The 22701-nt window shown below is 37.9% G+C and overlaps 2 protein-coding genes across 5 annotated transcripts; both read right to left on the minus strand.

Moving 5' to 3' along the window:
- Window positions 1–944: 944 nt before the first annotated feature.
- On the minus strand, window positions 945–7457 carry use1 (unconventional SNARE in the ER 1 homolog (S. cerevisiae)). The gene is made up of 8 exons (XM_020638922.3): window positions 7310–7457; window positions 5337–5386; window positions 5068–5146; window positions 3788–3940; window positions 3659–3674; window positions 3513–3543; window positions 3240–3405; window positions 945–2520 (listed from the first exon to the last, which is right to left on the minus strand). The coding sequence occupies exons 1-8, from the start codon at window positions 7406–7408 to the stop codon at window positions 2338–2340; spliced, it is 777 nt and encodes a 258-aa protein (XP_020494578.1). The 5' UTR covers window positions 7409–7457; the 3' UTR covers window positions 945–2337.
- Window positions 7458–7671: 214 nt separating this feature from the next.
- usf1 (upstream transcription factor 1) lies at window positions 7672–14553 on the minus strand. Of its 4 annotated transcripts, none has more exons than XM_020639004.3 (11): window positions 14508–14553; window positions 13796–13857; window positions 13588–13637; window positions 12952–13064; window positions 12488–12601; window positions 11745–11898; window positions 10556–10643; window positions 10359–10417; window positions 10149–10243; window positions 9009–9152; window positions 7672–8448 (listed from the first exon to the last, which is right to left on the minus strand). In XM_020639004.3, the coding sequence occupies exons 2-11, from the start codon at window positions 13801–13803 to the stop codon at window positions 8359–8361; spliced, it is 915 nt and encodes a 304-aa protein (XP_020494660.1). In that variant the 5' UTR covers window positions 13804–13857; window positions 14508–14553; the 3' UTR covers window positions 7672–8358. The 4 variants fall into 4 exon arrangements, with proteins under 4 accessions (XP_020494660.1, XP_020494662.1, XP_020494661.1 ...); XM_020639006.2 differs by lacking the exon at window positions 14508–14553 and adding an exon at window positions 14301–14440; XM_020639005.3 differs by lacking the exon at window positions 14508–14553 and having other exon boundaries at window positions 13796–14206.
- Between the last annotated feature and the right edge of the window lie 8148 nt (window positions 14554–22701).

A 22701-nucleotide genomic window follows, 5' to 3' on the forward strand; every position in this document is an offset into this window, starting at 1 on the left:
TCAGGTTTCCTGGATCAGAGGTTAAAAGTGTTGTTAATGAGGAGCCCCTCAGATCTCGAGGCTTTTGCTGAATATAGGAACTCGCACTTACGACATCCCAGACTCTGGAGTCTGGTTAGGAAACTAAAACGAAACAGTCTCTCACAGTTAATGGGATAATACAACCATAATGAACCTGAGAAACCACAGCAGTGATGAAGTCATGCAGTGTCGTTTTAGTTCAAAAGCACAGCCTCAGAGAACAGATCACACACAGCCGCAGCATGAGCTCAGGCCTGAGAATGGAGGCGCAAACAGCTGCGATTAAACTGAGGGATGACGATCCTCCGCAGTGACACAACCTCATTTGGTCTCCTGGTGGCCTGCATACCTCGGCTTCCAGTAGGCAAAATACCCCCCAGGGATCCTAAAATACACGACAGGCCAGGTCGAGGCCCAGCCAGCCAGCCAGGCGTGAGGTGGGGCAGCAGCAGCCGGGGGGAGAGGGGAGAGAGAGGAAGGGCCAGGGGGAAGAGCTGCAAGCCTGGACAAGCTAGTCAGCTCCACAGGACTTACATGACAAGTAGACTGACAACACTGCAGGAATGTTAATCTGTTCGAAGAATTTTTGTGTGTTTGCATGCAGAAAAAAAAAAACACAATTTCTGCCCCAAATGTTACCAAATTTAAATAAAGTATAAAGAAATTCTGAGAATGCATAGATTACCAAGAGTGACATATGGTGCTCTTTGCTTTTTGTGTGGCCAACTCCCTTTATTTAGACATACTTAGACATACCGTACTTCTAAATGAGTCCCTGGGTTAATTTGGGATTCATTGCTTGATCAAGTCATCAGGGTCATGGAGGTCATCTTTTAATTATATTCTAAGGATGTGACTGACACCTAGTGGCAACAAGAAGTCATTGCGGCAGTCGTATCTTTTAAAAAAAAAAAAAAAAGGTGTCATTTTGGTATTTTACTTTGAGGAAAGATGTCATACACAGCTCCACCAACACACACACACACACAGGTCTCACAATTATTACATCTACACAATTAAAGGAGGTGGTTTTAGTTCAGCGACATTATATTTTCTCAAGTTTCTTGTGATTCTACACACACAGCTCTCAAAATGTCATTGCTAAGATGGGGTTACAGTCATTTCATTTGATCAATGTCAGAAGCCCCAGACGTCACGTCATCACAAAACAAAATCAAAATCAAAAAGTGTCATCACCTGAATCAACCACCAGAACACACACTCACAAACACAGAACTGGACTAAGGGTTTATATGGAGGGATGAACTACAGGAATCTAACAGCACCCTAACAGCTCTACACTGCCTTGCAATATTTCTTCCACAACAAATGAACTCAGAGAAAAGTATTCATGGAAATGTAACTGAGGCTTAAAGTAGATTTTTGTCATTTGTATTAACTCTGTGCATTTCCTTTCAGTGAAACAATCAGTGACACTTGACTTCCTTATAAGAATAAATATTACCGTAGTTATTTAGAATCAAGAAGCACTATATAAACCTTTTATAGATTATAATTTAATATAATATAATTTAAAAAGTGTGTATCAATGTAATATTTGTCCTACTACAGCTCCTCCTAGGGCCAGTCATACATTACAGTATGAACAGATGAGAAGTGACAGTATAGCTCATAGGAGAACTTGTATAGTTGTTGACAAATACTTCACATTAATAAACACGTGTAAATGTCTATATGGCTTTGTATAACTTCATTATAGTGCTGTTTACTATTTTATAAATATCTATGCAATGCTTATAGGTGCTAATAGACAGAGTAAAGGGTTACCAAACAATTCAAACATTTAGCACATCCAGAGCAATGATTTAGTTTGAACCTTAAGACTCTGCCTTTAATCAGATATAGTGTTGAACTGTGATTTATATAGTCTATAGCTGGACAGGTTATGAACTGTTTTAGATACAAGGTGAGGAAATGCTGAACTCAAGAGAAGTTTGCTCTACATAGACTGAGTGGCTTGTAGCGTACCTGACGAGAGTAAAGAATACTTAAGGCTCAGTGTCTGCTGTCCATTTATTAAGACTATTCTGTTTCTACCTAAGGCCTTAAAGAAAACAAGCTCCATTCATGTTCTGCTGTTTCAAAAAAAGGAATACTGATGCTTCAAACCTCCTTTTAAACCTTCCTGTCGAGAAGAAGAACTTCGATTTCAAAAGTGCAAATGTTTCAGTTCATCAAACGGCGCCGTTTTGGTTCTGACCACTACTGATCGGTAGATCTTAAGGCCTATGTAGTTACTGCTCTGTAACCACAAGAGGACAAGGAGACTAAGAGTTCAGTATCACAGACGTGTCATCATCGGAGTCTGGGGAAGATTCTAATGAAGAGGATCATGCTGATGAAGGTGAAGGAGACCAGGACGAGCATGATCCACAGCAGCCAATTGACGGACTTCTTGGTGTGCTGCTCCAACCTCTCGGACTCCGTCTTCAGCTTCTCAAAGTTCAGGTCGGCCTGACGCATGGACTGGCCCAGCGTCTGGGAAGTAGATTGGATACAGGTTAAATATTGGGTACACACTCCTAAAACGTAACTTTCTGAAAGTCATTAATAAAGACACGGCAACACCAGGTAACAGCAGAGAATTTATTGGATGCTTGTAAAAAAAAAAAAAAAATAAATTTTTTTTTTTTATATTGCCCACTTGTTGAAAGAATCAGCTGAGACCTCAGCAGGACTAGAAATAATTTGAGGAGACAGAAATAAACTCAGATCAATTCAATCAACATGCACCGGAATAAATATATTATTACACTAGTTAAACTGTGACTATAAAATGATAAAAAAACGAGGTCCGGACCTCGCTGACATCATTGCTTCCCTGTGTTCCTCTTGTATGTGTCTACTCCTTTGACAGTCTTCATCAGCATTACATATTTCAAAGTTTCCCAAACAACACAACATGAGAACAGGTGAGCTCAGTGTAGGGACAACTGTTAATGATGACATAGCTAAACCAAGAGAGTGCAGAATCAGCAGCAACCTGCATGCATGGAACAAAACTGCATTAGAAGGCTCACATTAAACAGGAGACATATCACAACCATAGCAATTAAGGAGAGACGCAACAATGGACGTCTCTCTCTCTCTCTCTCTCTCTCTCTCTCTCTGTTCACCTGCAGAGTAAGCATCAGAAGCCACATAGGAACTTCTGACACCAACTGGAGCGGTAGATATAGAGGTATAAAGGTAGTTACCTGGTTGTCCTGTTTGATGATGTTCTGTGCTGCCAGACTGTTGTTCTTCAAATTTCTTGCCAAATTGAGCATGTCATCAGCAAGTTTCTCCTGCAGGTTGTGATGATGCTGCAGGACGGCCTCCAGTTCTGCTGCAGACTGGCGCTCATCCAAGGGAAGACCTGACCTGAAAGAGGCAGGACAGCTTTATTCACTTTTTTATTTGACCTCAGGCGAGCAACCAAGGCGCTCATCCAAAGTAAAAGCAAAAAAAAATTGTATGTGCAGCTTTACCTTCTGTTTCTTAATTCTGTTTCTGATGAGCCTATGAAGAGGGAAGAATTAATTACTCAGCAGACTATCTTGTGTGAATATAGGGGATCACCTTTGCGTTAAATTACGAAATTTAAGACAACTTTAAATGCTGAAACATTTCTTACCTTTGCCAGTCAGCCCCTGCAATGACACCAAAGAGAGAGAAAAGTGAGAAAAGGGACTTAAAGAGGGGGGGGGGGGGGGGGGGTTCCATTATTTTTCTCTCTCTACTTTTTCTGCTAGTATCATCTTACTGTGCCAAGCAGTTCATTCCTCATCTCTCCCGTACACCGGGCCTTGGTCTGCATGTGGACAGTTTTAGTGGCAGGCATCCTCTCATTGGCTATTGTGGGTGTTCGCCCAGGGGCGAGGAACTGATTAGCTAAGGCCTTTTCTGTTGGTGAAGACTGGGAACAAAAACAGGAGAGATAAAAGTCAGGAAAACTGTGAGATCAGAAGAAAAACTCAAAGGACAAAAAAATGAAATTCTAAATAAAAACTGAGGGCCTGATTCACAAAAGGATTGTGCTACATTTGCGCCCACTACACCTGTGCTAGTGAATCAAAAAGACAACCTGTAATTCACAAATTCCACGCAGGGGGTTGAATGCACCCTAATTGTGCACTGGTGCTGGTAGGGCGTATTTAAATATCACGCAGTCATTTAGAGAAAACTGTCCCAATTTCTATGGGAAAAAAATCCTCATTGCAAAAAGCATCTGAATAGCAAAACCAAACTACTAAAAAGCAAACGGCGACATTATTAGCCATGTACAGTTAGAGCAGCGGTACTCAGCCTTGTTGGACTTAAGAGCCACATTGACCAAAAAATATAAGAGCAACAATCAAAAAACCTCTTTCTTTCCTAAAATATGTGTGGGAAACACAGGGCCATGACTTGCAAAGAATCATTTCTGCTGACAATGTTTCCCTTTTTTAAATAATTACTTTGGAATTTTTTTTCCCAAGTAGGACCTAAAAGAGCCACAACTAGTCCCAAATGAGCCACATGTGGCTCGAGAGCCTCGGGTTGAGTATCACTGAGTTAGAGTGAAGCTAAAAAAAAAAACATCTGCTGAGAGCTGGTGGTAACTGTGGTGCAGTATTCATAAAAGATGTCACATACAAACTTTCCAGAGATCACGAAAACATTTCGGCATCTGTGTGACTTTAAAAAAAGAAAAATCTGTTTATAAAGTCTGTAAATACGACTTTCACATTATTACAAATATTAATATAACCAGGGGTTTAGATCGGACCGGGGATTTCAGCGGCACGACACTTCATCCACATCTGTGGAGACGGTCTGCAGCCGTTACAGAGGAGGATGCTAGCTTTTTTTTTTTTTTTTCTCGATTTGCCCTTGCTCACTTCATTCAGATAGGAAGCTAGTGAAACTTGTTTTATTTATTTATAGAAATAAGAGAATGGATTTGTTTTCATCTCTGCCATAAATGCAACTTAATAAGAACACATCAATTATAGACTACAGTGGGAAAAAAAAGAGATGATTTTATAAAATGTTGCTTCTGACCAGTTTGTCAGCCTCCAGAAGTCCTTTCAGAAAATCTACTTTTCTTGTGTATTCAGTCAGCACTTCTGGTGTGGGTTTGCTGTAATTGACAAGACAGTTTGTCATTAACATTATTAATAAATATACCTATATATTTATAAAAATACAGAGCAAAATGCAATATCCAGACACAAACTTACCAGTAAGTGTTAAGCTTTAACAGCAACTTATGTGTCAAAAATTAGTAATAATAAAAATTAAAAACATCAAGAATGTACAAAATCATTTACCTCAGGCTTTTCCTCAAGGCCACCAACATCTCCTCCAGAGCGCCAACATACTAGAGACAAGCACAACACAAACACTGATGACGTGATATAATGTCTTACATTTTTAAAGTAAATATTACAGTTTTTGAAAAGGCATGAATGGAAGCCATGCAAAGCTGAGTTTATTCTGTTAAGTTCCTCGTAATAAAAGAGCCATAAAACCAGCAATGAAAACCTGAACCAACTCCTTCTCTTGATTAAAAAAATAATAATCATGTCATATTTTGCTGTTATACATCAGAAGTTCAGCTAGCCAAACCAACAAATGTTTTTGTACATTTATACAACAGCAGACAAACAGAGACAACATATTTCCGTTTTACTGCTGCAGATGAGCGTGCCAATGCAGCCAGCACAGCGGTGCATATTATTTGTATTTCAAGCTTACAATGTTCAGTTTCTTCTATTGTTTAAGAGACGGTTCAGTTAAGGCTGTAGTATGTTGTTGTGATATCTGTTCAACTCTAAATGAACAGAGTGAATATAGAGCACCTCTTGTCATTCAACAGCAACACAAAGCACATTATAAAAAAAGATGCTGCTACAGTTTGACTTAAAGCTGGATGTTATAAACTTAATGAAGGTAGGATTCATTACTGGACTGTAGTATCAATCTACAGACGACTGTCAAGATCATTTTTGTGAACAAGTTGGTGTCCATGGTTACCACTTACTAGCTACTCTGCAGTGAACACTTGATTGTGTGGTCTAAATTTATCATGGACTAGTTACACCACAGTGTGTTGCATGATTCTGAGGTATCAGATGGTTTAATAAAGACTACCAAACACTGTGTGCTGTAATGTAATATAAAAGTATCCAGAGCTCCTTTCTGAGGCGGGGACGGGGTTATACATTGTTGTGAACACACCAAGTGATTATAAATCAGAACTCTAGAAATTGATTGACTGATTGATTGATTAAATTTATTTCAGACATATCAAAAATACAAAACAAAATGAAAAGCACGAAAATACAATAAACAAAAAACAATGTTCGGATTATTTCACAAAAAAAGAAAAAGAAAAAGAAAATTACATATATTCAATTGATATGCCTGAAAAGGAGTAGGAAGTATAAAACTTATTTAATCCTACTCCTTTTCCACAGCTCAATAATTCATAATAATAATTCATATTCATAAATTAACTTCGTGTTCCTTATAATCTCTCTCTATATACAATTTGCTACACTATATTTATGATATTATATTTGATATTTACAATCCAAAGATTTTCCATACATATATACAACTTGATATACTATGATTTTTTATAATTTATATATTTATACAATCCATATATCTATATATCCATATCTATTTGTACAATTTGATGTACTATATTTACATTTTATATATTTATACAATCCTTATATCTATACAGTTTGGTACAGTATGTTTACAATTATACATTTAATACAATATATATATATACACAATTTGATATAGGCTACTATATGTACAATTTACATATAAATGCCTCTAGTCCAGTCAGATTGCTTGATCGTAAATAAATTGTGTACACTTTCATACTGCACTCAGACACGTCTATCACACAGCTATTGTACTTTTGGGGCAAATTTGATGTGAAATATTGAATTATGAATTAATTTAAATGAATGTAACAGTGCATTTATTGATGATAACAGGGCTGTTTTAGGAAGTTTCACCAACATATTCATGCAGCGAAATAATTTAGCAGGGTTAGAAAAACATTATCAAGCCAACTTTAAAGTAGTTAAAGCTTTATCATGTGCGGAAAGAAGAACAGCAATAAAAAGATCCTACTTGATAAATCTCTATGTGGCTGGTTTCAGTGACGACGTGGCTAAATGACTGAGCGGCAAGCTAACAACAACAACAGTCATGCTAACCACTAAAGAAAGACAGACAGCTCAGAACCATAACATTTACTCAGTATCTGTAGACTTACCTTTTCTAATCTCCATTCTGTTTCTCCTCGTTTCTCCGACGCTATCGATTCACAGCGAGACAACAATCTGACGAAATTTATTTCTAACCTAGAAGCCATGTTTGACTGACACGCCGTCGCAGCAGTATGACGTCAATCTGTTAAACCCAGGACAGGACGTGGGAGGAGCTTATTACAGAGTTTGAATCAAGACTGTGAATAATAACTACTTGTTTTTAAACTATCTAGCATTCAAACCATTTAATGTATACAACCAATATATAGTGTATGGTTTGAATCATTGATCGTCATGCTAGAAAAATAAAAACTGTGAATGCATGTTTTAATTTCTTGTAGCCAACTTTAATAAACACAACTGAACGTGCTTTTGTATATGAATTACGTTTTTTAATGTATTTATTATAAAGACATACATAGCCTACCTAAGATGCAATGCTTACCAACACCTGTCAATTAGTTAGTTACATTGTTGCAATGCAATTATCGTCCCAAGTCAGGTTTCATGAAACGAACAAAATACAAAGCAAAAGAGCGCAAATATGAACTGGATGAAAAACTTGGTATCAACCATTGACTACATATAAATATAGGTTTTCATGCAGTCTATGGTATCATATTATGAAAATGATACTGACAATAGATGAAAACAAGTCAAAGCAGGAATACAATATTTCTTTCTTCTTCATATGTGCGTCTGATAAAGAAAAGCACAGGACTGAAGGGGTTAAGAAAAACAAGTTGGTCATTTTCTAAAGCTTTCTGAACTGGAGGTTAACAAACAATCTTAAAATAGGGAGGAATGCATTTGCTTGACCACTGAAATGTGATGTTTAATAAGTTCCTCTGTTATCATCATGATATTAAAAAGTGTGTTTTATTCCACAGGCAAACAATTTATAAGTAAAAAGCTGGATTTGATTATTCAATCGTGGACACAATTTTCCCCGGTTTGATGCACACTTGATCACAAACAAAGTGTCTCGAAAAGTTTCAAGTACTCTTTTGGCCCATATGTGGTTTTCTTCAAATACACGCAGGTGACAGGCTTCTCACTGGGGGTCTGTGCTGGATGATCCCACAATGCCATGCTGTCGCAGCAGGTTCCTAAGGATCTGATTCTTGGACTTCCAGTCTTCCACCTAGCAAGAGCAACACAGATAGAGCAGTAATAATGAAGATGAAACACTTTTAAGTAAGTCAAGTTACACAATGAAACGACTGGATTTGGATTCAACTGGAGTTATAATGTGGCTGATTATCGAATGAAGTAGTAAGATCCTGACTTTAAAAGATCCTGCACACATGGCACCCTACCCCCTATCCAGAAATACATAATGTCAAACTTTTTTGTTCTTTAAAATCAGTCTGTCAAGCTGTTATAGCTCACATTAGAACTGAGTCTTTTTATTTATTATGAAGTGAACCATTGTGAAAAGGGCAACGGACCAACATCAAATTAACTGGACTGCTTTCAGTGAATAGACATGAAGAGACAGTCCTCTAGACTCTGTGATCAGAGCTGTGTGTCACTTGAGATGGTCAGTTCTTCTTGGCAGCAGTCTTTAGAGTGCTGTTAGTGACCAATCAGAATTGAGTGTTCAACACAGCCGTGTAATGATACATGGCATTACACACCTGAATCATTCCCCCCTCACCTCTAGAAACTAGAGTTTAAGGAACAAGTAAGAAACAGACATACCTCCTGTCTGAGAAGCTGGTTGTCAATCCTGAGACGATCAAGAGTGCTGATATCTTCCCCCAACTTCAGGTTGCTCTGTCGGAGTTCCTTGATGTACTCACAGGCTTTTGACAAGATTCCTCCTTTGCTCTGAGACAAAAGAGCCTACAAATTCATAAACTTGCTAACTTGTTTTTCCATTTAAATTGTAAATATACTGTTGTGTATTTGTTGAATAAAATGCTTGTGTCCACAAAAGGTTTTTTTTTCTTCAGAATGCCGGCTTCTTTTTTCATTTGTTCTCAATGAGGAGAGTATGAACTAGCATACCTGGAGGACAAATGTAGTGCTGATGTTTTTTTTCCCAGAGCCCTCTGCGTTATTTGACCTGCCCCAAATACTTTCAAATGTTCTTTGAAACCAGGAAAATGGATGATAACCTTGTGGAGGCTTTGTCTCAGTCACAAAGTGTGCAATATGTCAGTCAAAAATAATCATTATTAAGAAAGAAATCCATATTCTCTGGAAACAGACCAGCTAGAAACTGATCCATCACATAAAAGGTTCTTGTTGTCTATGACAGCTTGTGTCATGCACCCACATGCTCCACAGCTGTCAGACAGAGCAGTGACAGCAAGGACATCATTAATATAGAATCATCCATACTGAGCACGAAGAACTGCATCCTCTGGATCGTGCTAAAAGAAAATAAATAATGGGGGTTCCCGATGGCCTAGCGGTTGTGTCTTGCACCCCATGTGCAGAGGCTATAGTGTGTTGCAGAGGCTATAGTGTGTTGCAGCGGCCGTGGGTTCATGTCTGACTTCAGCCCTTTGCTTCATGTCATTCCCACCTCTCTCCTAACATCATTTTCTGCCTCTCTCTAGCTGTGATATCTAATAATTGGCAAAAAGGCCCAAAAACATCTGATACAATAATTACAAATTTCCCCAATACTATCATATACAGAGGGGGCTATCTAAAAATGTTGTGCTAAAACAAAACCCACAACAAGCATTTTTTTACCCTCAATGTACACGTCCTAACCCACCCCAATGTAGTCGGCTCTTTTCTGACAGAAAGAAAGACTTGAGTGGACACAGGCCTTAAAAATCTCTCCTTTTGAAATCCAGAGAAGGTCTTTGTCTGAGCTTCACTTACCTGTCCTGTTTTGGTGTAGTCAATGTTACAGTCTGGGATGGCTTTCGACAGCTGCACAATCCAGTTGTTGATCTTGTCCCTGCGCCTGCGCTCCACTGTTGGACAAATATGTGAATTAGAGACTTTACTGTATCATTGAAGGCTTGCTCTGTTGTTTGTAGTAAAATATGCTTTAACCATTCGCAAAAGTAAAAAGTGAGCACTATTAACCTTCATTGTGCTGGGCACGCCGTTTCTCATCTCTTGAACCCCGAGGAGCCTCTTGCTTTCTGGAAAACAATCGAGCATAACGATTTGAAGTTTGCTCAAACCTTTAGATGTAGCAGATTTTCTACATTTGGCTGAAAATGATCATTTCTCAATAGATTCTTTCGTGCTGCATATCTGTTAAATGATGATGTATTTACGCAATGTATGGCTGAGTGCGAGGTGCGATTGTCCTTTGATTGGAACCCGTCAAAACTTCCTGTGGTGACATCATCACATACAGCTGCCCTGTTAAACCAAAGGTTACAATTAGAGCAATTTGAATTGAACATAGCATTGTGAACACCTTAAAGTGAACATTTCATAGAACTCTCCCACTGCCTTTATGCTATTGGAGATATAAAATGCTTTTGACTGCTAGCTACACACAAGCTGAAAACACTGCATGTAATCTCTGCAGGCCTGACCAAAGTACTTCCACTAAATGTGCTTACATGCAAATGACATGCTTGTATTGTTTTTCAAAAGTAGAGACACACATGATGCTTAAATTATTCAAAAACAGCCATAACATTAACTTTTTTCAACGCCCCCAAAAATGAAAGAGTATGTTTACCTTGTACAACACTTGAATCCCCACCCCCCTCCCCCCCACGAATAAAAAAGTGATACATTGCTGTCAAAATGTAAATGTAATATCATAGTTAAGTGTTTTCATTGATAAATGTCTCTTTTCTGGTACAAGCATTATATTTCTTTCTTTTAAAATTCAATAGGCCTTCACAAATGGTCTTTCAAAAAGCGACCTTTGTCTAAACTATCAAGTAGATGTGTAATCACAGTTTTTGTTAAAATCTAATCTGGACAATGTCATAGCGGACAAAGCCTTACACTCCCCCATGAGATCTTTGGTGCCTCTGCTTGGGGGGGGGGGGGGGGGGGGGGGGTTGGACCCCAGGTTGAACAGCAATGATTTAAGTTCCTAAAATAGGGCCCAGGTCAAACCATGGCACCTCATGCACATTACCCACTGTAGAACAGTTTCTGTTAACACTCGCACACTCTGCACTCTGAGACTTTACACTTTTATATTTTTGTAAATTTATGTTTTTTTTTAATTGGATTTCATAGTTTCATGTAAGTTTCCCGATATGAATGTGTCTTTTAAAGAAATGATGCATAGCCTTGCAGTCAGTGCCCTTCACTGCTCAGGGAACATGTGACAAATAAAGACCATGAATCTTTAATCTTAAAAGGTGATTAAATAACAACACTCTCCTTTGACTCCACTATCAAATCTGTAACTTGAATTTTACAATGCCAGTGTAAAATGAAGGAGCCTTAGCAATTACATTGTTTGTCATCGCCAGGCCTTATGGCAGTGAATACCTGTGGGTGTGGTCTGGCCCAGCAACGTATCAGAGGCCTGCACTGTGGTCACCATGGTGCCAGTGGTGGCGTCTGCGATGGTGGCGGGATAGTAGGCGTACTGTGTCTCTGCGCTGCTGTCTCCCTCCAACCCATCAGACTGGGAAAACACGGCCTGACACCAAACACATATTCACTCCATTTTAGGTTTTGCACTGTTCAGCAGGTACAAACGGAAAGTAAGACATTCAATGAATCAAGAACATTGAAATCCACAAGCTTCTGTGAAGACTGTTGATGCTGCAGTTATGAACAGAAAAGGTTAAAAAGGTCAAATTAACAAAAATATGCAGCAAATGGTCTACTTTGAAGCTTGTTACCAGAGAAATGTAACTTAACCTGTAACACATCTAAAACAATACTTCATAGTTAAAATCTTAGACCACTGAGTAGCAACTTAAATTAACCAGAACAGGTTTTCAATATGTATAGAAAATCAACATTGTTAATCAGATGAGCCAGCTATAAGAAGTGATGATCTTTATGTATTCAACAGTAAAATAAAACTAAAGAAAACTTTAAGTATAAGTGATTATAAAAGATTTAAAGACTCTAAACTAAGAATGTCTCCTCAAACATTGAGTATTTTAAACATAAAAGAATCAAAAATAAAAGGTAGTTAACACTACATACATTAAAAGTTACTTACCTCTTCTGTTCTTTTCTAAACTCCAGTCATACAGTGGGGTCAGTGTTGTTCTCACCTGTGTGACCGTCTGTGTATTTGCAGGGAAACCAGTAACCAGGCTGACTGCTGCCGATCCATCTGTCTGACCCTCCAGCTGGCCGTCTGACACCTGGATCACTCTGTAGGTCACCTTGGACACACCGTTAAAGAGAGAGGTCAAAACTTCATCATTCAGACATGACCAATATTGTGTTTTTATTGTCTTTATGGCGCAATTTTCACGTTTTCTTAATATCAGCAAGGCACTTTGATTTTCCTGTTTTCCAAAAAGGTGCTTTACACTTGCTTTGACTTCAATAAAAGTTTAATCCTTGAGATTTACGTGGACATATAATTGGTTAACTGTAATATATAGTGAATGTGTGAGCTTAAGGCCCTGTTAGTTTAAAAAAAACAAACTATAATGACCCACCAGATTTTAAGCAACACATTTCAGGTCAACTAAAACGACCACAAGGTTTTGGTATTACTCATCCGTACCTGGCCGCCTGCTCCTTCTGTCTTGAAGAGATATTTGATGGGTTGGTCGGTAAAGGTAGCAGCAGACTGAATGGTGGCAATAGCTGCCGGGTCCTCTGCTGTGGCCACTGACCCTTAAAAGAGTCAAAAAAGTTAGCTAAAAAAACATGTAGACAAGTATGATAAGCTTGTGCGTATACCAACAGCACTACCTTAATCTGGCGTACATATTTCTTGCATTTTAAAAAAGGTCTTTCAATCGCTACTCATATGTAGTATTCAATCAATCAATAAAAACTGTATTCCAGACCCAGTGTCCAGATAAGACGATACAAAAGACATGAAATACAAAGCACAGTATAAAACACACCTAATATAATTTCAATGCATGAATTAAAAATCAGTAAAATAAATACAAACAATGCCCTCAGATGATACAACTTTACCAGTGTTCCCAGTAGTGCATGTAAACATTTCTTTACAGTTTTTTTTTTTTTTTTTTTTTTAAAGAAAAATATAGTTAAATGATGGTATTCTGGAAATGTAAGGGCTCTGGTGTATTGTATTAAATATAGAAGACATATTTATCATAAGTAAAAAATCTTGCTAAATTTGACTAAATGATAAAATACAGATGTTGTTATGCTGCAGTTTTACCTTCCTCGTTGACTGTTACACTCCCATCTGGTTCAGGGCTTTTCTGTTGGCTGCACACATTGAAATACAAAAGACGAGTCATCTTGTGGTTTAATTGAATATTTGCTATTGAAAAACGAACTAATCAGCAGGTTTAGAGCCTAGTCTGTCATCGTATTTTTGCATTGAATTGACAATGGCGCATTTTCAGTCAATGAGTCCCACTCACCTCTTCATTTCTGTCGACAGTCTTGGACGAGGAGACCGCCCTCAATCTCTCCCACAGCCAGACTGTGAAACAAGTTCATTAAGTTGGACAGAAATACGCGACAGACCTTATTTGTAACTTAAGAATATTAACCAACTGTATGACTTAGAACCACTATAAAGCCCAGAGCAAAGTTTAAGGCTGAAACTGTGACAGAAAACGGTGCTTTGCAGCTAGCTTTGAGGCTGCTCGATCCGAGTCAAGCTGAACATTTAACACGGGAGACACCGGATACTGACCGTCTTTGCCTTCACAATAAAAGTGCATCAAAGAAAATCAGGTTGTCGCTCATACGCGTGATGTAAAAACGAATTAGCTCGATCGACCCGTACTTAACTCAAAATTAATATTACGCCCTGGTCTTTTTTTTTAAACTTCGTTCGCTCAGGTACATTCAAAAAAGTATCCTAACACGTACATTGTTTTGGAGATTCGCACCGGAAACGACGTTTTTCATTATAGCTACCTTGACAGAGACCTCTTCCTTTCTGCTACATCACTTTATCGGCCCCAGCGGTTGTTACAGCTGTTAAACAAAGCACTTTCCACGAGCTAGCGATGACATTGTCAGTAAAAGCACAAGGATAGAGTCTTACAAGTCACAACAGCTGAGCTATCTACTGGGAGCCACATTTTGTTGAATATATTCCACTCTGAACAAAGATCTACTTACGCCGCAGTGGTCCCTCCCCCGATATTTGTCAACAGATCAGCTACGGTGTCTGCTTTACGCATGCGCAGCATGAAATTATTGTATAATTCCAGGCTTTCTTATGACAAAGGCCGGTTTCGTACTTTAAGTCATAATTTAAAAAAAATCTAAATTTTTTTACAACTTATTCAACTAATTTTTAAAAGTCAAACTAAAATTCTCATTGTTTGCATTTTTTTGCAGAGGGAAGAAGACATGAGCAGCCAGAAAAGGAGAGCGGGAAGGATGACAGGGGGCGGGTGTTATGAAATTGATCTCTCACACAAAAAGGTCATTTTTGTTTGATAAGTTGTGCAAAGATTACTAGATCTTATGGAGTGCAGTTATCTGATCATCTGTTCAATCGTTTTTTTTTTTAAATGTGATAACCACTTTATTAACCTATATTAGGTTAATAAAACATTTTTGCCTTTTTGTAGCCTATATTTATAACGTCTCCTGAAATAGCCAACATATATCAATTTTTAATTTGATGCCATCAACACATTTCAAAAAGTTGGGACATGCAGGCTCATGTTTACCTCTCTGTATTTGGCTACATCTTTTAACCGAACTCTGTAAGCGTGGTGTTTTACAAATATAGGCTATATATTGTCATCATCATCAACATCAACAGAATTCTTATCAGCATCAACACCATCCTAAATATCATCACCGTTGTCGTCCATTTAATCATCATTATCATTGTCAGTCCCATCATAATATGTCCCATTAAAGAAAATGGATCACATCAGTCCAGTTCTGTCAGAGAATAGACTTTAAAATCCTGCTGCTGGTTTATAAAGCGCTTAAAGGTTTAGGGCCAAAATACATTAGTGACCTCCTGATTAATTACGAATCATCCAGACTGCTCAAGAACGTCTGGGACAGGTCTGCTCTCTGTCCCCAGAGTCAGAACCAAACATGGAGAAGCAGCGTTCAGTTTCTGTGCTCCTTATATCTGGAACAAACTCCCAGAAAACTCTGTACTGCACTCTGCACTGTAACTTTGAACTCTTTTTATATTTTTACTTTATTTATTTCAATTAATTTCATTTGAATTATTTTTATTTGAACATATTTTGAGATTTAATAATTTCAGGGATTTTTTTAAATTGTCTATTTTAATGTTTCTTTTCTTTCCTGTGTCATGATGCTTTTGATGTGTTGTGTGAAGCACTTTGAATTGCCTTGTTGTTGAAATGTGCTATATAAATAAACTTGCCTTGCCTAAAGGGGACATATTATGAAAAATCCACTTTGACAGTGTTTTTGAACATATATTTGGGTAACCTGAGAGTCTACTGACCCACAAAATGTGAAATAAAACCATCCAGTCCTTTGTTCGTAATCTGCATAAGTCTTACAACACAGAGAAAAAGGGGTCCTCCCATCCCCTGGTATCTCCACCCATGGATTCCACCCCAACCCTAGAACAAAAGTTTTACGCAGGTCCGCCATTTTTATTCTCGCTACAGAGGAGTGATGTAAACCGGGAAAACTCAGGGAGGGCTCATTGCATTTAAAAAGACACACACCATTACAGAGCGTTCTGAGAGAGCTGGTTTATACAGGGTAACAAACCTCCTCTGGTGCTTGATTCATGTTATATTTTGACCAAAGCACAGCACAGATGTTTCATTTAGACCACAGGGGACTGTTTGAAAAGGTGGAAAAGGGGGATAATATGTCCTCTGAGGTGTTCAATAAAGAGTTGGGTCTTTAGTTTTTTCTTAAAGGTTGAAAGGGACTCTGCAGATCCAATGGAGTTTGGTAATTTGTTCCACCATTGGACGGCAGCAGAGGTGAAGAGTCTAGCTCAAGACTTTGGGCCCTGTTGTGAAGATTGGATCAAGTTTTGTTGGAAGAGTGTAGTGGGCAGGAGGGACTGTAGACCTGGATGAGAGAGTTTAAGGAGGAGCCATTGTTGTTGCTGTTTTGTATGCAAGCAGCATGGTTTGCAGCGTGGCTTCTACCGCTGTGTGATCGAGAGCATCCTGACCAGCAGTGTCTCAGTCTGGTACGGAAACTGCTCTGTCACAGACCGTAAGGCGCTACAGCGGGTGGTAAAAACCGCCCAGCGCATCACAAGGTGTCCACTTCCTGCCATTGAGGATGTCCAAAGAAAACGCTGTCTGCGGCGAGCTCACGGCATCCTTAAAGACTCCTCCCACCCTGCCCACAGACTGTTTACCCTCCTGCCCTCCGGCAGGCGTTTCAGAAGCCTCCGGACCAGAACCAGCAGACTGAGGAACAGCTTCTTCCCCAGAGCTGTCTCTCTACTGAACTCTACCCCCCGAACTCTGAACTCTGTCTCTCTCTCTCTCTCCCTCTCCGCCCCCTGCTGACCCCCCCCTTTCTCTTGCATATCACCTCACACCCATCATCCCCCAACCACTCCTCCTGGTCACACACACACATCTCTCATCCACCTGTATTATTGTATTATAGTATGTTCATATTATGTCCATATTCTTTATATTATCTGTAAACTAGTATAGCCTGCTCACTGCATCTTAATCTGTATATTATTAGTATAGCATGCTCACTGCACCTTAATCTGTATATTATAATCCTAAAAATACACTTATATTTATAGCATTTATTTATATTTATAGCATCCCATTAATCCAGCCATCCAGATATACCTAATAATTCACTTTTTTTAGTCTACATCTGTAAATTTTGTAATTACTGTACATAGCACAGACTCTTGCACTTTCTGCTTATTTGCACTTCTGGTGAGATGCCAAACCTCATTTCGTTACTCTATACTTGTTTATGTGTAATGACAATAAAGTTGAATCTCATCTCATCTCATCTCATTAAATTTGATGAGAGCAGTAACTGTGAGCCAGTGGCGGGAGATGAACAGCCGAGTGACGTGCTGTGATGGGTAAGTTGAAGACCAGTCGGGCTGCTGTGTTTTGGATCATCTGCAGGGGTTTGATTGTGCATGCAGGAATACCTGTCAGCAAAGAGTTGCAAAGTCAATGCATGATATCACGAGAGCCTGCGTACCAGGAGCTGTGTAGCATGTTCTGACATGTAGGGTCTGATCTTCCTGATTTTTTACAGGGTCTATCACTTAAAGCCAGAAAGATTTGAGTCAAACAGATTGTTTTTGGACAAGAACTCAAAGACTTTATCAAGGGCAAGTGAAAACGGTCTGTAGTTTTTAACATGGGCTTGTCATGTGGACCAAAGTTCAGATTAAAACAAAACCAAGCCAATGTCCCCATCAAATGAAAAACACATGTTCAAGGTTTGTTCCAGCATTCCCAACAAGACAGTTGAGAACATTCAGGGCAACTAATATTTACAGTCTATGGTTTAGGGTGGTTTTTTGGAGCAGTGGGGTGACCCGAGCTTGCTTGGATGCAGTGGGGAACACACACCTTGACAGAGAGGAGTTGATGATTGCAGCATAAAGAGGAAATGGTCTGTAAGAGGTCCAAAGGACAGGGAGTCCAATATTCCATCGATTGAGGATATGAGAGGACTTAAGTAAGTTATTATTATTTATTTTAGTACTTAAATAATAATTACTTGTCTTTTACAATGTCTTTTAGGTAGCAGAAAGCAAGGAAGAAAGAAGAGGAGGAGGTCGGTGTCATCATTTATTCTGGTTTAGTTTGTATTTTCCTTGTTTTATTGCTAAGGTATGATTTCCTGGTTTATTTTGTCATTTACAGTACTGTGTGTTTCTAATTTCCCTGTGTGTATTTTTGTTGACTTTTTCTGACTTTATTTTAGCGTTTTTCTTGTTTTATTTTGTAGTTCTGCCCCTAATATTCAATGTCTAGTTTTACTTATTGCTTTATTGGGTTTCTCTCCTGTTCAATTTCCCTTGTTTTTTTTTTATTCATCTCACTTGTGTCTTGTTGGTCTCACCTGTGTTTGATTGCCTTGTGTGTTTAGTCTCGTTGCGTGCTGTGTTCTGTGTCATATAGGCTATCATATGTCCGACCCTATGATCCAACTCATCCTGCGCCTCTGGTTCCAAATTGATTTTCTTTGTGGTTCTTTGGTGATTTTTCTCCTTGATGGACTTTGTAATATTTTACTCTGTATTTTTCTCAATGGACAATGTTTATATGAGTCTTTTATTGTGTGGATTTCCCCTTGTGGCTCCTCTATAGTTTTTCCCTGTAAGTTAGATTTCAAGTTGGATTTCTCATAGAATATTTTGACACCTGCACCTGCACCAACACCAAGGCTTGGTTTAGTCTTTTGCTTCAATAAATCATTTTTTATTCTGTGCATGGGTTCTCCTCCTCCATGACTGAACTTTTGGTGCAGGTGGTGAGCATCAACGACTCTTTCCAGATAAGGTTTGATTATCTGAATAATATGAAAGAGCTTAAAATAGATACTTGTTCTACATGAGAAAACCCAGTTTGCCTTATATAAAAAAATAATAATTTTGAATCTGGAGATAAAGCTGGGAAAATGCTAGCACACAGGGCTCATTAAAAATATAATAGGTATCCCACTTTTTAATCATGATTTAAAAGTTAACCTTTAGGCGTATGCTATGTCATTGACTTTGTCCCATCCAGATAAGTCAGTCCCACATCTCCTTAAACTCATCTGTGATTTTGGTCTGTTCTAGAAAATCAAATGGTCTTCGTGCGAGGCTATTCCTCTAAACAATCTCACATTCCCTGGACATCTGATGTCAACTCCTGATGTATGGAGGCAGGGCATAAAATATCTTGAAGTTAATATCAAGATCTCCAATTGATACAATTTTTAGTTGAATGGCCTCAGACTCTTAAACAGAGATGGACAGATGCACCCATATCTTTGTGGGAGAGGGCAGAAGTACTTCAGATGAATATACTTGCCAGGTTCACCTTTATTTTTCAGTTGTTCTGTAAATGTCCTTTTCTTTACAACCCTAGGTGGTAGGTTGGTGTCACCTTAAAGTTAACATATTTTGGGATAGAAGAAATTACATTTTTGTCTTGTTCACATCTGAACTGTAGTCTGTCTGTCAACAATGGTTTGTTGATATGTGTCTAACTGCACACTTGTCTGTGGTTTTCTGTCTTTTTCAGTTTTTGTGACTGGAAATCGGTTTCTGAAACTTTCAGTTGTCTCATGCAGATATGCAAAGCAAAATATCGTTGTTTCCTTGGAGGTGTTTGCATCTGGTGCTTCTTTTTTTTTTGTTTTCACTTGGTGCATATTTTTCTTAACAATCAATCCTCCTTATCAAATTTAAAATATAATATTAAAACAAAAGACTACGCTTCATATAATGACTTTGTTATTTTCTGTAACTGTATGAGATGTTTTACATTTGCACAAACTTGATTAAGTAAAATAATCCATGAAACAAACTTCTACTGTAACTATTAAGCGGAAGAATACAGAGACTTGAGCATGTGAATATTAAAAAGCGGTGATTTCTGCCTAATATTTAAAGGAAATCTAAGAATTCATTTGCAATTGAAAATAATTTTAGTCAGATTAATCATGGATCAAAATCTGTTTCCTACAGCAGAAGATTCATCATACATACTTTTCAACTCTAAAGGTTGTTTTATAATTCTTGGAGATTCAAATTTACCTATGCCTCCAGGTGAACAATACTGACATCCAACTTTTGATTTTATAAAGATTAGGCAGGTATAATCCTGTTACCATAAACCCACGCCAACTTGCTCTGCAAGGCTTCCCCACCACTCTAACTTCTTTTTCTCTCCTTCTTTTCTAACCTCAGTTTCATCTCGATTTATATTGTCATTAATCACATATTTGTGGGTAAAATTACAAAACAATGGAAAACATTTATATTATATTTAATATTCTATCAATTTTTAATCCATTTACTCTTGTAAAACGTGTCCTTATGTGTAACCTAATTATCTCACAGAAAAAAAACAACCCCAAAACACAAGACAAAAACACATTTCAGGTATGGCTATGGCCTGCTTGTTCACTTGCAGGATTCACTCCTCTGTAAACAAAGAGCATCATGTGCAGCCTACACTCTACATGATACACATGAAATACGTTTCTAAATCTTCATACATTTACAATACAACACCAACAAGACCCCACACACCTCCCGCTCTTATGACCTACCATGTTTCCATGGCAACACATAGCTCCAGTGATCTCAATATGTGAGACAGAAAACCCAGGCCAACCGGTTCTGCTAGCTGAGACAAAAGATTGACATACAAAGCGCAGCCAAGGAGGAGTGACAAAATACCTGTTGTTCAGTTCATCTTTGCTTTGAAAACACTTACAAAGTGATTCATAGACTGCAGCAGTATGACAAATCACTCTGACAGTCTTAAAGATCTCTACAGGAACTTTTGTAGGTTTGTTATAGCCTGATGAGCCTGATGGGACTTTTGTATAAAGCTCCTTGTGTATTATTGTAGTATTGGTATGATCTTATTTTTCTTTAAAATCTGATGGAATGGTAATACAAATATGAATTGAAGGTCAACTATGGATTACCTACTTTGCATATTTTACACAAAGGACAGAAATATTCCTTTGACAGCTTTCAGCTTATATGAAAGTAAATCTGCCGTCTGTCCCTGATGAACTCCAGCTCAGATGAAACATAAAGCAGTGGAGCCTGTGCAGCAGCCGAAACAAGCAGCCGAAACTTAATCTGGACTCATTCATACACCTGTCATTGTAAAACTACACAGATTAAGAGAGTATCAACTTCCAGTTTTAGCATTTCAAAATAATGCTGCTTTCTGACCAGCCCTATACTCATGCAGAGTTTGTACTATTCCAATGGAGCCTATAACTCCATTAGAAGAGTACAAACTTCCTATTCTTCCTTGACAACCTGACTTGATAATCATCAGCTGGCTATGTTGTTCATTTTAACTATTATCTTATCTTATCATTAATTAATTACCAACAACAAGATCAATGTGAAATTAAGAGTTCTGTAAATGTGAGAAATACAGAGCAAGTCTATAGTGTCATACACTGAAGTTTTAATGTCAAACATCAAAGAAAACATGGGCTAGTCATTACATTGTTTAATGTCCTCAAACAGTCAAAGACTTTGGCTTAATGCTCTCAACACTGCAGGCAGAGGTGTTAGCTGACCTTGCATTGTGTATTCATTCTGTCATATCTGTCAACGTCAGAAGATAGACTTGTGCAAAGTGTATTTACTTTGGATTAATGTACCTTAAGAGTGGTTAATACCAATGATGATGAATCATGTTTGGTAGGGCTGAAAACTATTTCAAGCTAAATCCATACTGCACTGTATGGATTTGTTGCCTTAAGAACACTGCACCTTTGGTGACAATATAATTAACAATGCTGTAGCTGGTAATTTTCCCTTATAGCTGATGGAAAATTATAGCCTATAACGTTTTTGCTGTGAATAAGTCTTTTATTTGGAAGAGTTTATGTTTTTAGCTACCAATGCTATTCATGTCACATATAGGACAACACATTTAAATAACAACAATTCTGTTCAATATTGTGTAGAGCTGTGGGATTCTGAACAGTGTGCTAGTATTTTTTGGATGAAGACGCATTTAATTATTTTCTGTATGAGTATTCAAAAATGATCTGTAATGTTAAAGTCAATCATAAATATCAGGCTATACATAAACTTAACCGTGAGTAAAAAAAAATGAGTTTTATATTTGAGAATTAATAAAAAAAACAATGCATAGCCTAAATGTGTGAGAGTATTTAAATTAGTATACTTGTCAATTCAAGTGCAACTAGGCCTACCCTTCACTTTTGGAAATTACATTTAAAAAAATTGCAACATAAGTTTGAAATAGAAGGCACTAAAATAATTACCCTTTATAAATGTTGGCCTAAATGTTTTTCAATGCAAATTATAAATATTGGGCTTTATAAGTTTGTATCTGTACGTTTATGGGCATCATTAACTGAAGTAAATGTGTAGCCTCTTATAACTGTATACTTTTAAAAATAAGGCTACACATTTTTAGTTTCTATTTAATTAGACTATATTTGATTTTTTTATAACAAGTAAAAGGAAATTGTTTACCATTTGGTAAAATCCAGCAGCACTAGTAAGATATTTGCAATATCAGTAATCGTGTAAAATAGCAGAAGCATGCTCTTATTTTGTACTTACATCGTCTCTCTTCCGGTACATCGTGCGCTCGTGAGCCGCTCTCTCGCACGGAGCGCGTTC

The sequence above is a fragment of the Labrus bergylta genome, chromosome 6, assembly GCF_963930695.1.
Source record: "Labrus bergylta chromosome 6, fLabBer1.1, whole genome shotgun sequence".
Classification (NCBI taxonomy): domain Eukaryota; kingdom Metazoa; phylum Chordata; class Actinopteri; order Labriformes; family Labridae; genus Labrus; species Labrus bergylta.

Bases quoted from the DNA above. Each gene is read 5' to 3' on its own strand.
- usf1 (XM_020639004.3), bottom strand. The intron at 13,065-13,587 runs GTAAAACTGCAG...GACTCTTTTAAG, and splicing joins TGTAACAGTCAACGAGGAAG to GGTCAGTGGCCACAGCAGAG. The intron at 8,449-9,008 runs GTATGTCTGTTT...TGCTCTTGCTAG, and splicing joins ACCAGCTTCTCAGACAGGAG to GTGGAAGACTGGAAGTCCAA.
- use1 (XM_020638922.3), bottom strand. From the start codon at position 7,408: ATGGCTTCTAGGTTAGAAATAAATTTCGTCAGATTGTTGTCTCGCTGT. The intron at 3,406-3,512 runs GTAAAGCTGCAC...TGCCTCTTTCAG, and splicing joins ACAGAATTAAGAAACAGAAG to GTCAGGTCTTCCCTTGGATG. The intron at 2,521-3,239 runs GTAACTACCTTT...TCTACTTCCCAG, and splicing joins TCATCAAACAGGACAACCAG to ACGCTGGGCCAGTCCATGCG.